General features: G+C 44.6%; 1 protein-coding gene across 4 annotated transcripts in view; it reads right to left on the reverse strand.

Annotated features, from left to right (window-relative positions):
* The window catches only part of IFT122 (intraflagellar transport 122), a 1464758-nt gene that overhangs the window by 1420414 nt on the left and 28996 nt on the right, over window positions 1–15348 (reverse strand). For all 4 annotated transcript variants that reach the window (XM_069643447.1, XM_069643448.1, XM_069643450.1 and 1 more), the window contains exon 2: window positions 6515–6581. In XM_069643447.1, the coding sequence (XP_069499548.1) occupies window positions 6515–6581 (67 nt within the window). The remainder of the gene's footprint in view (window positions 1–6514; window positions 6582–15348) is intronic.

The raw sequence follows: 15348 nt of genomic DNA on the forward strand, positions 1-15348 counted from the left end.
GCAAAGTATCACTGCACCTGAGAATAGAAGGGAGTGCAAGCACATTCTTATCTTCAGTCTCGATGTTGTTTGCCCAAAGTCTATTTCCATCTCCCCCATGTGACAGGAGAACCTGTTTTAGCTCCTTCTTCGCATTTAATCCTATTAAATGAATAAAACTTGGCACTGAGTGTTTTTTCCATTGCACCTCAACAGGAGCTTGCCTCGCTTCTCACGTTCAGATATATATATATGATACATTACTCACCGTAATCGTATTTCTGATGCTTGTATCTGCTTAGATTCACGTGCTGTGCATAGGCCGACATCTAGTGGAAGCTGCAGAGTATTACAGTTTGTTTTTCAAAACTCGAAAAGGTGCATCGAATTAGGGCGTGCCAGTAATACTATCCCTAGTGTGAAGTCCACTGTACCCATGATCCCTCACGTGTGTAGGACCCTCAGATTGTATTTTTTCTATCCAAGCAGATAGATAAGACTACAAGCATCCATGCGCCGTCTCTCAGAGGGGAGGAAGGGTGGGCGCATGTGAATCTAAGCAGATACAAGCATCAGAAATGCGATTACGGTGAGTAATGTGTCCCTTCTGAGGCTTGTGGAATCTGCTTAGATCACATGCTGTGCATAGATTAGCGAGCAGTGTTAGAAGAAGGAGGTGGGATGTGAGAAGGGTCATGAGCGAAGAAATGTCTTAGAACCGGTTGTCCCACTTGAGTATCTGTCCTGGAATGAGTGTCAATGCAGTAGTGCTGAGTAAAAGTGTGAATAGAGCTCCATGTAGCTGCTTTGCAAGTGGTGTCAAGGGGTACATTTGCAATGAAAGCCAGAGTGGCTCCAGTACCTCTTGTAGAGTGGGCCCTTGACGTAAAAGGCAGTGTTTTTTCTGAAAGAGAGTAACACATTTGACTATCCATTTAGAGATGGCACCTTTAAAGACGCGATCTCCTTCTCTGCCTGTAGCTACGGAGACGAACAGTTGATCTGTCTTTCATAACGGTCTGGTCTTGTCTATGTAGTAGAGGACCGCTCTTCTCACATCTAAAGTGTGTAGTTTCACCTCAGCAGAGCTCTTGGGTTCTTGGAAGAAGGCAGGTAGTTCAATGGACTGGTTAAGATGGAATTTAGAAATAAACTTAGGTGAGAACCTAAGGTGAGTCCGTAGAACCAGTTTATCCTTATGTACAGTAAAGAAAGGATCCTGCACTGACAGAGCTTGAATTTCACTGACCCTTCTTATGGATGTAATGGCTACTAAGAAGGCAGTTTTATAAGTCAGGTGTTTGAGACTAGCTTTATGCATGGGTTCAAAGGGAGGGCCCATGAGTTTAGCAAGCACCACATTAAGGTCCCAAACTGGTGTGGGTTAGAAATTGGAGGGTGGAGTCTCTTCACCCCTTCCATAAAGGCTTGACAACAGTCACCTTCCACCATGACACCTTGTTATGGGAGGTGGTGTAGGCTGACAGCGCCGCTAGGTGTACCTTGAGTGAATTAAATACCAACCTTGCATCCAGTAAGTGGAGCATGTAGGTAACAATATTGGAAGGAGTGCAATCAACTGGGTTGATTAGTTTATTCTGGCACCAAATACCGAATCTTTACAGTAACAGTAAAGTAACAGTGCCTTGTGTTAGGTTTTCTTGATTCTTTTAAGATATCCATACATCTCTGTGGTAAATTGAGATGGCCAAACTCTATGACTTCAGGAGCCATGCTGCCAAGTTCATCGAGTTGGGTTGAGGGTGCACTCTTTGTCCTCTGTGCTGGGAGAGTAGGTTTTACCAGCACGGGAGTCTGATGCGTTCGAACACTGCCAGTTTGCGCAGGTGTGGGAACCACGGTTGTCTTGCACACATAGGAGCAACTAGGATGAGCGTCATCGATTCTCTGTGTATCTTGTTGACCACCTTCCTCATTAAAGGGGTTGGTGGATAAGCATAGCAAACATCCCTGAACAGTTCTTCCATAGAGCGTTCCCCTTGGTGCCTGGCTGGGGTAACCTGGATGCGAATTCTGGGCATAGTCTGTTTTCGCTTGTGGTGAATAAGTCTATAGTGGGGAAACCCCACTGAGAGAAGAGATCTTCTACGACTTCTTCGTGTAGCCGCCATTTGTGTTCTTCTGGGAGGGGATCTCTGCTCAAAGCGTCCGCTAGTGAATTGAGATCCCCCGGAACATGTTGAGACGACAGGTAAATGTTCCGTCTGAGTGCCCATATCCAAATTTTCTGGGCACAGATTTGGCGAACGAGTGCCCCCTTGTTTATTTATGTAAAACATAGCCGTCGTGATGTCTGTTAGGATCTGCACTGACAGGTTGGATAGGTGGGGTTCGAACACCCAAAGCGCTCTGAAGACTGCCAGAAGTTCTAGCAGGTTGATGTGATTCTGAGCCAGTGTGTGAGACCAGAGACGCTGACCTATGTGGTGAAGTAGGTGTGCTCCCCACCCTGACAGGGACACGTCTGTAGCGACTACGGCCTGTATTTCTGGATCGTAAAAGGGTTTCCCCTTTGAAAGATTTTCTCTCGTCCACCAGCCAAGACTCTGCACCAGTGTTGGCGAAACGACCACGAGATCGTCCCACTGACCACTTGCCTGAGACCACTGTTTCGCCAACCATTCCTGCGCAGGCGCGCTTGGGCAATCAGGTAAATGTATGATGCCATCATGCCTAGTAAACACATCGCTTTGCGCACCCTTATCTGGCGACAGGACTGATATGGAGGAATTTGCAGTAACAGATTCCGAATTCTTTCCTCCGATGGAAAGGCCAACCCCTCCTTGGTGTCTAGGACAGCTCCTAGGAACTGTTTGGAGGTACTTGGCACCAGGCTTGAGTTTTTGCATAACTGTGAACAAGCTTCATTCCTTGTTCTTGGCAAGAATCCATATGGATCCCTATACACAAGAAGGGCCCTCGCTCTTTGCCAGATAATTATCTCATACTCGCGATGTTAGATTGTGGGTCAAAAATGTTTGCCAGTCTGTTGTTAAACATGCTCTCAGAATGGGCTTTAGAAAGGGATTTGCCACCACTCATTCTATCTGGGTTCTCTCTACTCTAATTGCCGATACTTACGTATATCCTGGAATGGCCTTGTACCTATGCTTCATGGACTCTTTGTGGACTTCGTGGTTCCGCATTTGATACCGTCATTTGTACCAAACTATGGGAGAAATGTATACGGTGGGGAGTTGATCATTCTCTTTTGCACTTTATAAAATTGCTATATAGTGATACTAATGTCTGGATTAGATTGTCACAAGTGGATTTGTTCCTCTTGTAAAAAACCCGCTCACTATAGGGGGTTTGCTCCTACCCCTCTCCTTCTCTCCATCTATTCCTCCTTCGATTTTCTCCACCCGTTCTCCTCGTCTGTCCCTCCAATATTCAAACACTCTCCTCTCTCTCTACACCTATACCCTCACACTCGGTCTCTGCACTTCACACATGATCCCTCACACTCACCAAGCCTTCCTTCCTTCCTTCCTTCCTTCCTTCCTTCCTTCCTTCCTTCCTTCCTTCCTTCCTTCCTTCCTTCCTTCCTTCCTTCCTTCCTTCCTTCCTTCCTTCCTTCCTTCCTTCCTTCCTTCCTTCCTTCCTTCCTTCCTTCCTTCCTTCCTTCCTTCCTTCCTTCCTTCCTTCCTTCCTTCCTTCCTTCCTTCCTTCCTTCCTTCCTTCCTTCCTTCCTTCCTTCCTTCCTTCCTTCCTTCCTTCCTTCCTTCCTTCCTTCCTTCCTTCCTTCCTTCCTTCCTTCCTTCCTTCCTTCCTTCCTTCCTTCCTTCCTTCCTTCCTTCCTTCCTTCCTTCCTTCCTTCCTTCCTTCCTTCCTTCCTTCCTTCCTTCCTTCCTTCCTTCCTTCCTTCCTTCCTTCCTTCCTTCCTTCCTTCCTTCCTTCCTTCCTTCCTTCCTTCCTTCCTTCCTTCCTTCCTTCCTTCCTTCCTTCCTTCCTTCCTTCCTTCCTTCCTTCTCTCACTCTCACTATATGGTATCACTCTCTCTCATTAGCATCACCTCACCTTAACAAGCTCTGTCACAATACCCACAATGTTGCACTCCACCGTCCATCCTCCACATGGCTCTCGGTCCACCTCCTCTTATCCTGACCTTACCTGAACATCCGTCAGTCACTCTTGTCTTTCTTTGGCTCTCGGTCCACCTCCTCTCATCCTGACCTTACCCGAACATCAGTCAGTCTTTATTTGGCCAATCTTTTATACTTCTCCTTCCCTGGTTCTAGCCATCAAACCCTACCCCTCCACGTGTTCGCTATCTCACCTGCTCTAGGGGCCAATCCTGGTCTGTACGCTTCCTCAGAGTTGGGTTTTTCATGCTGTAAGTATGGATAACCCCCTTTTGGTCCCTCTACCCCTTTTTCTGCAGGACATTTGAAGCTGTCTCGGAGCTCTGGGCAGGATGGTGTTTACTTTGTCTTCACATCTTTAAATGCCACGTTTATTCTAGATGCTTCTGGCCGGTCTGTGGTTTATTGAGGAATGGTGCTTTGAAGATGTTGATGGGACTGTCAGCTTCTCCATTCAGCTTGCTGTGGTCTCTGGCGGCTGCAGGCATGCTGGTATGGGTAGTTCTGAATAAAACAAGTAGAGCATGGGCCAGCATGAATCAGCAAAGTACGGCGTGATTGACAGTCATCTTACATAGCTAAGAATAAGTTACAAACCAGCTGAGGACAAAGTTTCTGTTACTCAAGTTTAAAACAGCAACGAATCTGGATGAATGTTTAGTTCCGGTAAGCTTGAATAGAATGAGAGGGCGTAGACTCAAGATGAGAGTCAGCCAGAGGAGGAGGACCATTTTAGGACGAAGCACTACTGTCCTGTTTTCAAGGGCAGCGCTTGTACTCAAATAAACGTATTAACTTCTCCTGGTGGTCCTTATAGGAACCATATTCATTCAACACATCACTTATGGGGGAAGAAACGTGGGCCGTCCCAGCTCCCTCACCCAACCTCTCAGGCAGAACGTGCTCTGGTAAAAACCCTGGTAGGTTCTTCGGGGTCCCAGTTTCCGCACTAATGGGTCAAGCCCCTGATCCTGGCACACTATGTCTGAGACATCTTTTCCGAACAACTTGTTCCAGGATAGCTCACAGCTGTAATTGGTAGTTCTTCACAGCACTGTAATCTTATGTGTGAGTTTAGTCTGCAGAGTTCAGGGCGGTGTGTGTCACATCACTGTCATCTCATAAGGGTATGATACACCTATTGCTTTTATAGGGGATGTATGGCACAGAAAAAACACAGAACAGCGCTCAGCATGTAAAGTGGGAAATTAGTCTTTAAACTGCAGCCTAACAATGTCATCTCCAGTGCACCAAATGGTTTGAGCTGGAGAACCTGTCGGTCATGCACAGCCGGTTCTATAGTAGGGAAAACTGGGTGACCTTTAATACACTTCCATGTAAGGGCGGCTTTCAGCATGTGGGCGCCGTCCTTAAGTCATTGAGCCCTGCCAGCATAACGGAATTGTGAGACCGGGCCCTTCTAAGGCTGTTGCTGGACCTCTGTGAATGCTCTTCACTCTACCCCTAATTAAATTGTCATTTTTAAGCAAGGGGTCATTAAATATTTTAGTAGAACAGAAGATAGGTTTGGCTAATCAGCAGTAGGCTTCAACATGATATCAGGACTGCTATTTATTGCGACCTCGATGACAGGTCTCCTAATGTCCTTGTGTACTCATGTTGTTGTGCTACCTTTATTTTTCTTCTTTTGTTCTCTGTTTAACAAAACCAATAAAAAGAATTTATATAAAAAAAAATTTAAAAAATAGAACTTGTGTTGGAATAAGAACGACTGTCCCCATTTGTGCACCATCCCCACAGATATTTGATAATATAAGTGTGCAAGGCAGCTCAAAAAGAGGTCCTGCAGGCAAGATTATGAAGCAGTGTGTCTGTTATCCTGCGCCGCTATGCGATAAAAGCATGTTCCTCCGAGACCTCGAGGGATAGACAATTATTTTCCAATACTAAGGTTTGATGAAGTAGAGTATTTATAATTGTGGTGTCAGATGAACAGATTATTTCATATCCTTGAGAGTACAGGGGGCAGCAGAAACACTTTGCTTCGTTCAGTGCCACAGGTGATAATCATAGAAAATATATTTTCCAATAGCCATGAATTGAATTTTTAGTGTTGACACTAGTAGTAGAAAGGGTTCAACAAAGATCTCCCAAATATATGGCAATTAAATATGTGCACTAAGAAAATAGATAATTTACATTTATAATTTGCATGCATACAAGTCTTCAAATCTTTAGCTGACAAGATCATTCGGCGAGTTAAGCGTTTGCAGCAGACATCTGTGAATAATAGCAGAGTCAACTCAGCTCTTCATCCTTTCAAGGCCAATACATGCAGCACCGAGATATACAACATACACAAAACATTAAAATTGATCAAATAAGCAGGTTGAATAATTAATTCCAAAACATTCTCTCCCTCATAATGAATCCCCACAACCAACACAGACAGACATGGATCTCTTACCAGCACTCGGTTTCCTGCAGCAACAATCAGTTGGGTCCCATCCGGCTTGAATGCGAGATCATAAATGCTAGCAAAAAAAAAAAAAAGCGACAAAAAGAAAAGGAGTTGACATACAATAATCAGGCATGAGTGTAAGACTTCCTTCTCTTATACGAAATGCACTTGGACTTGTGGTAGGCTTTACAATAAACTACACATGTGAACATATCCTGCGGTCCTTTTTAGAAACGTAGCAACAAAAGATGGCACTGCAAGTGCCAGGAGGAACATTACTTAGGTACAGGATTAATTGCAGCCATCACACCCCGCCTCTCCGTCCCCTTTTCCGCCATATAAAAGATCACCAAAGTGAAGAAAGTGATGTTATCATTTATAGAAAATCTCGTTCATCACTTTATATAGTTAAAGTGAAACCTATCACCCATAGTAAATTAGAGAATTTGATTTCTAATAACATTTGAGCCGTAGGACAGAACAGCACAAAATTGTCCAACCCAGATGTGTAGCTGGGACCCCGCACACCAGGAACATTTCATGCAAATCGATGTTATGGTGAAAACGTTATAAAGGGTTAAAAAAGTGTGTGTATTTCTATTTGTTTTCCCACAGGGGAAACGTCCAATTTATGCTGTGTCCTTCCTTACTGTCACCTCCCTCTTCCTCGATCCAGTACCCCAATAGTAATCCATGTCATTATCCCACCACACAGTAGTTCGTTACAGTAGCACACAACCCACACCTCACTCTTCCTATTTGCAGTCCCCCCTCTATCCCTTCTCCTCTTCCTCATCAGTCCCCCACTACCACCACCTCACTGTTCTTCATCATAGTCTCCCGCTAGCCCACCAAACTCTTCCTCGTTACAGTCCCCGTCACTCTTCCTCGTAAGTCGCCAACTGCCACCACCTCACTCTTCCTCATCACAGTGCCTCACTAACCCAACTCTTCCTTATCGCTACTCCCAACTCACTATTCGTTGTCACTGTCCCCCACTACCCCATGACACTATTCCTCGTCACAATAGCCCACTAGCACCAGCCAACTGCTGACTTCTTCATCATAGTCGCCCACTACCTCACTCTTCCTCATCAAAATACCCAATAGTAATCCAGGTCATTCCCCCCCCCACATCCCACTTCCTTGTCACAGTACCCCAGATATAATCCATGTCATTACCCCCAAGTCCCTCTTCCTCATCACAGTACCCACATAGTAATCTTTGCTGTTGCCCCTACATCTCTTTTCCTCATTCCAGTACCCCAATAGTACTCCATGAGATGACTCCTCCCACATCCCTCTTCCTTGTCCAAGTATCCCAATAGTAATCATGTCATTGCTTCATCCATCTTCCTCGTCCCGTACCCAATCATAATCCATGTCATTACCCCCACATCCCACTTCTTTGCCCCGGTACCACAAACACAATCAATGTCATTACCCCAAAATGCTTCTTCCTCGTCCCAGTACCCAAATACTAATCAATGTCATTAACCCCACATCCCTCTTTCCAGTTCCGATACCAGTACCCAGATTAATCCTTGCCATTAGCCCCACATCCTACTTCTTTGTTCCAGTACTACAAACGTAACACGTCATTACCTCCACATCCCTCTTACTCTGCCCAGTATCGTAAACGTAGCCCATGTCACTGCCCTTGCATCCATATTCCTCATCCCAGTACCCCAATAGTAATCCTTGTCATTATCCCCACATCCAACTTTTGCGTCCCACTACCCAAATAGTAATTCATGCTATTACTACCACATCCCTCTTCCCAGTACCCAATAGTAATCCATGTCATTACCCTTACATCTCCCTTCTAAATCCTGTTACCAATTGTAATCCATGGCATTGCCCCCACGCCCCTCTTCCTCATCCCAATAATAATGCGTTGCATTACCCTCACCTCTCTCTTCCTTATCCCAGTTTTCTATTAACCCCTCCCTCACTTTAGATCATTCCACTATCCCATTAGTAATCCATTGCATTACCCCCACCTCCCTCTCCTTTTTCCCAGTGCACCATTAGTAATCAATTTTTACCTAATGGACAATAAAAATATGAAATACTTGATTAACCCCACATTGCGTAGATGAATAACACATATTGATAAGAAAGATATGACATTAGTTATGTTAGCAAAAGAAGGAAAAGACAGAATTATAGGTGGTGGTAGATATACAAATGCCTGTAAATTCAGTGAAAAGGATTTATTTAAAAAGGACAGTTAAGGTGAATATGTTCAGTGCAAGAAAGCTCTTGAAACTCAGTGTAAAACAATTTAGTTGAAGTGACTTTACGGTGCTGATGTAATGAAACAAACCCCTGAAATTCAGCAGGTGTTGGAAGCTACGCCACCTTAACTATGTGACCCTCACTGTGCAGCACTCAAGCACACTGACGACATCTCTTAGGGAGATGTCAGATGCCATGAGTGATTAAACCATATGACAAATCAGTTAGGACACCACCTCTGGCCACCTCAATGACCTTACTGGCAAGTAAGTACCAGCCATGGAGAAATATTAGTTACTGTATTTGAAGATATATAGTGCATTCTAGCACCAATGCAATTTGACATGTCTTTTATGAAGATCCAAATGCATGTCAAGCACTGTAAATAAGGTAGGATAACTACAGAAAGTTAGTCTTGCACATAGCATCTACAATTTCAGATGCAATACAGCAGGAGTTTGCAACCTTTGGATCTCTAGAGGTTTTATATTACATTCTCAACTATTCCTACACAGCATAGGCAATGGCGAGGGATCACAGGAATCCTAGTCCAAAACATGCAGCGAAATTGTTAGGATTAGCAGGGAACGCTACCCGCAGTATCGCTACCCGCAGTACTATTCTGATACTCATAGAATAATGCCGAAAGGAAGACGGACGTTGTGATGTAAATATACAGTTGCTAGGCATCCCAGAATGCATACATTGCTGGACGGCATCCTTAACCACCTCCAATGGCATCCCCAAGATGTGCAACGCCTATTAGAGGGACTGTCACGTCATCACATCCTTACAATGCATGACGTAGGCAACCAGGAAGAAAAACCAGCAACACTAATGCCGCCTGTTTGCGCAAAGGCATAAAAGCTCGGAAACGCTACGCATTACGAGGAATACTTTCTGGAACCACTTTCAGGTATTTAGACTTCCCCCATTTACTAAGAGCACTATACAATACTGCTCGAGGTAACTCCTTTTGGTTTATGAACTCTCGTGGTAAACCATGCTTCTTTTGGGGATTTTCTATTTTTTATTCCATTGCCTGCTATGTACAAGCAAGATATCACATTGCAATTAGGTAAGGAACCAGTAATTTCCTAAATGGTATATGTCTGTACTTTCTTCAAGTCAATACTTACAATCCCTTTCTCATCCTTATCCAGCTCCAGTATCCCCACTTGACGACTACATTAGGAGGTGTGCCCAGTAACACTTCCACCCTGGGAAGCGCCATACATTGCATAGTTCCCCTATCAGTGGGCGCCTTACATTTGGGTGTGAGTCGCACTATCTTTGTGCTCCTGAGAGATCATCCCCTAGCAGAACTAATCACCAGGTGATCGAAACAGAAATGCAGGTTACAAATCCCAGCACTACAACGATTAACACCTTTGTCCGTTCAGTACATTAGCGACTTCAGTTTGGCTGTCCCGATAGCCCTGTGCCCCCACAACATGAAAGTATTTGTTTGCTTGTTTGTTTGTTTGTTTATTAACTTGTAGCGCGCACCAAACCCAAAGGTATCAGGGCGTTTTGCATAAGACAGCTTGCTTGGTTACAGAAAGTACAATTACATAGAACATTTACAAGATACAGAGTATACAATCCGGATAGGATAAATTGCACAGAACGGCTAAGGCACGAAAACTATGTACAATTGTGATAAATTCTTACAGAACATGCAAGATACTATGTACAATATAAAAATTGCTTTGTTATGTACAGGGTGATACAGAAAGTGTAAAGGGTAGTCATATACCAGGCCGACAATTCGGATTTTCCAACAGTCTTATGTAATTCTGTCGGAATTGTTTGTAGGATTGAGCTTCTCGTAGGGGAGTGGGTAGTGTGTTCCACAATTGGGCTGCCTTTACCAGGAAGCTACGTCCTCCAACTCTTGAGAGTTTAAATCGAGGGACCAGGAGGGAATTGATGTTCACTGCTCTAGATGGTCTTATTGAAGTTTTTCTGGTGATTCTCTCGGTAAGGTAAGAGGGTGCCGCGATATTTAGGCATTTGTGGGTGAGAGAGGCCACTTTCAGCTGGATTTTGTCTTGTATGGATAGCTAGTTGCTGGATATGCTCATTTCAGATATATGTTCTCTCCTAGAGATGCCTATTGCTGCTCTGAAAGCGTTGTTCTGAAGGAGCTGGATTTTATTGATAATTTCCTTGTTGGCCCCAAAGTAGAGAGAATTACAGTAATCCAGCTTCGAAGGTACAAGAGCTCTTGCCAATGTCATACAGCTTTTGTTAGACAGGAAGGGTTTACCTGCTCTAATTAATTTGCATCTGTATTCTGTGGCGGATGCCATTGCATTAACCTGTTTATTAAGGGAAAAGGTCGAATCCAGGTAGAAACCCAGTGTTTTGACCTCACTAGAGGCTGTGATAGCGTCGTTGTCAATATTAAATGTGGAGTATTTAAGTACCAATTTTTTAAGGGTTGAGGAAGTACCCAATATTTATCAACATGGATTACCTTTGAAGTCCACCTGCCCTAACCTTTACACATGGTCAAAGCATACCTTTTGATTTATTTACTGACAATAAGTGGTCGGATATGTCAATATACATTGATTTTGGAAACTGTTCCTTCTGTTGTATGTTGTATTCCTTTGTTGGCTGGTGCACAATTGTACTACCCAAATATCATCTGTGCATATGTGACTGTTTTAGAACAGAATGATAAAAGGTACTAGAGTATCTCATCATGCTAAATGCTCATTCAATCCTGAGTAAATATGTTGTATAAGAATACCATGGTTGTAAACGGACAGTATTTTTATCCACAACTATATGCATAAACATGCTTTTTACATATTGCATCTCTCTTAATTGCATGTGTAATCTGCTGTATCAGGGAGGTCACTGATGATGCCATACGTGAGGTCACCAGCGTTCCACTTATGTGCTTTTAAGAAAATATTTTGTAGCTCTTTCCCTCTTGGTCTTGCATCTGATGAATGTGCTTTTAAACTGTTTTATGTATGTATATAATGGGAGGTCTTCTGTCACAAAAGGCTCTTCGAAAAGAAAGTGTATACACATTTTTTTAAAAAAATCAAGTCATTGCTAGTGCCAGTAGATTCTAAACAATAATCTTAAGAATAAAATGGACTGTTACCGTATGTCTAAGGAAAGGACATACGGTAACAAGACAGGATTAATGAGGAGTCTTCATCTGAATCAAAGTGTAGGACTACACAGTACCAGGAAGTTGCCAAAAAGCAGAGGTTGAGCTTTAACAGACAACATTACATCACAAAAAATGTTAAAATGTCTTGCGACACACATGATTACACCAACTTCTAACACATGGACATTTTCTAAGACTGAAAACTGCCCAGGCAAAAACATTGATATAACAGGAAACTAAACAGTACAAAGAAAAATCCTTCCACCACTGCTAACATCACCAATCTGAAAATTGTTGTTACATTTCCTTTGAATTATGTTCACAATGTGTGAAACACATCCTATTAAAGAATTTAAATATTACCAAACATTGTTAAGATGGATTTCTGAACTCCGACTTGGTGGGCAGAGGTTTAGAAGGCAGGGTAACCTTCTGGACAAGCCAGACCAATCACGGTAGCATTGGCGGCGGTCAAGACTAGATCTCAGGAGGGGTGAGGGTGACTGAAGGACCTCAATGAGCAGACAGAGTAAAGGACACTTACAAATCACTCCCAGTCAGGTGTATATATATCAAAAATACAAATACATGTATTCAAGGCCTTTGAGTTTCAACACAGTAGTTATTACCAGTAATACTTTTAAACCAACACAATCCTACTAAAATACATATATACAAGACCAAGTGGCCTAAAGGGTTAATGCACAAAATGGGTCCACAACCCGAAAAGGAAAGGAAGCAGGATGTGCAAAGAGTCTTTAGACAATTCTGCAGTTATCACAATCCTAACTGAAAGGCAGTCCAGTCCCTAAGAAGAGGGGAGCAGATTTCTCAAATGTACTTGCAATGCTGGCGCATGCAGTAATACAGATGGGTGAAAACAGGGTCTCTTTTCTGTAGCATCTCAGGAAGGTGGGTGAGGTGATGCAGAATAAGTTCCCACTATTCGTGGAGGGTCTCCCCAAGAGGGCAGAACAGGTTCCAGGATTTGGGAATAATTCGATAGCTCAGGCTATCTGTGGAAAGGAGAGGGGCCCTCAGGGGCCACTTGTGCGTAAAAATTGATGGATGCGCCGGGGGCCACCGGTAAGGGTTGCAAGTACTCACCGACCCCTGGCGCACTCCGGACCAAATTTCGGCAGTCGAGTCCACTTCGGTTGCAGGTTCAAATGCAGCAATTGTGCAGCTCTGCAGCTTTCAGCGGCAAAGTTACAGCAATGATTCCCAAATGGGACAGTGGCAATTTCTACGCTCCTGGTGGATGGATCAGACCAGTTTCATTGTAGCAGGCTTCAGGGCAAAGGGGGGTGGGGGGGTACAGCAGTAAGGCACCTGTGAAGTTTGTCACTACGGCTGAGCGACACGGTAACCGCGTTTACTCCGGTTTGGGCGCTCTCTCTTTACTTCCGACCTGGGAATGCCAAGTGTACGAAATTCTGTGTGAGAGTACCGTGAACATAGAGCCTGCGATGTATCAAGTTTCAAGGGTGTCCTTGAAACGGTTGCGGTGTCAGAGCAAAGGTTCTGCACAAGATGGTCTGCCCACTGGTTGGCCCAGGGACACTTCTGAGAAGGCTTACTAGCAGGGTTTGATGAAGTTGCCGAGTATAGTTGGTCCCACTATTCAAATGGGTTGAAGCATCATCTCCGAACTTCTAATTCGATCAGATGCAGAGGGGTCCAATTGGACAACAGTGGGCTCAGGGTGCCAAACCTTCCAGTGGGTCACCAGCGGTTCCTCAACTCAGATTCTTAGTTTCAGGATACTTGGATCCTATCCTTCGTTCAGCGAGCACTCAGGAGATTGACATGGTATGGGTGTTTGGAGCCTTCTCTTATCCAGAATCTCCTTTGCACCACAATGAAGAGGACTCAATGGGAGATCTGCTCACATACAGGCACACCATATGTGGACCAATCATCGACCATGGTGGTCCCACTCGTTTACAGCACACAAGACTCTCTGGCACCCAGGATGTGTATTGGAACCAGACAGTTCCACCCACATCCTGGAAGCACACACACAAGGCATGTAGAAGTCCACGAAAGCTTAGTGTTTTGCGGGAGAATGCATGCCCAAATAAGGACTGACCCGGGTCGGCTCGACCTGGGAAGGTGAAGAGGCAAGATGGCCAAAGGACAGGACAAAGAACCTCATGGCATGGCCATTTTGGGAAATGACAGGAGGACTCAAGCGCACTGTACTGTAAGGTACATTGTGCACTTGTAACACGTTGCAGAAAAGTTGCACCATTCACAAGAACTAAGGGAAACAAAGTCTCCCAGTACTGACTGTCTTTAAGGGCATGTCAGTTTCCCCATAACAAAGTGAGCGAAAAGCCCAGGGGAGTGCAGCTGAAGGCTGTGCTCCACTGGTAAAGTCAGACTATGGTGTTAAACAGCAGCAGAAATTTGGGGGGTTTCACAACTGGAGGGAAAACTTCACATAAATGGGAATCTTTCCTAACAAACATTAATACCATTTAACTGGGGTATTCTGGCATTCACTTGAAAGAACAAGTTACTTTCTTACCTGGGAACGTTCTTTCGATAGATTGGCCCGACGACGTATTCCATATCTATGACAGGTAATGTCCACAGCTGTGCTGCTTCGGAAAATCTTTGGCGTCTGCGTCCTGCGTCGATGACGTCGATGCGCCGTCCCCGAGGACCTCCTCCGACGGCCGACGTCATCCGATGTGATAAGTAGGACGCACGACGCCCATAGCCTCAGTTATAGTTTTTTCCGAGAACGTGTGCCACCAGTTTTCTGCCAGTCAGACACACAAGGCCTTGCGGAACGCAAGCTGCAATCGCAAAAGAAATTCTGCAGCGGGGAAGGCAGGGAGGGTGCGATATGGAACACGTCGTCGGACCATCCCATCGAAAGAACGTTACCAGGTAAGAAAGTAACTTGTTCTTCGAGGGGATTGGGTCCTCCGACGTATTGCATATCTATGACAGACTCCCAAAGCAGTACCAAGCAAGGAGGTGGGAAAGAATTTAGAACGCAAATTTAGCATGCCCAATCAAATTGCGGAATAGAGGACTGCCTTGCCAAAGGCCAGATCCTGCCCTCTGATGGAATCAAGGGAGTAGTGACGTACAAAAGTATGTACTGAAGCCCAGGTGGCTGCATCACAGATGTGACGAATAGGAACTCCCCTCTGCAGGGCAGTAGACGCAGCCACTCCCCTGGTAGAATGGGCCCGCAAGCCAGCCGGAAGATCCTTACCCGCCAAGCGGTAACACTCGGAGATAGCTAAAATAATCCAACGAGACAAAGTCTGTTTCTTCACAGCTTGTCCCAAACGCTTTCCAGCGTAACCAATGAAAAGTTGATCGTCCACTCTGACCCGGGACATGCGCGAAATATAAAAGCTCAACACTCTCCTAGGATCAAGCCTATGCAGCCTCTCCTCTTCCTTACCAGGGTGTGGAGGAGGATAGAACGCCGGAA

Source organism: Ambystoma mexicanum, chromosome 2p, assembly GCF_040938575.1.
Source record: "Ambystoma mexicanum isolate Mex_15411 chromosome 2p, UKY_AmexF1_1, whole genome shotgun sequence".
Classification (NCBI taxonomy): domain Eukaryota; kingdom Metazoa; phylum Chordata; class Amphibia; order Caudata; family Ambystomatidae; genus Ambystoma; species Ambystoma mexicanum.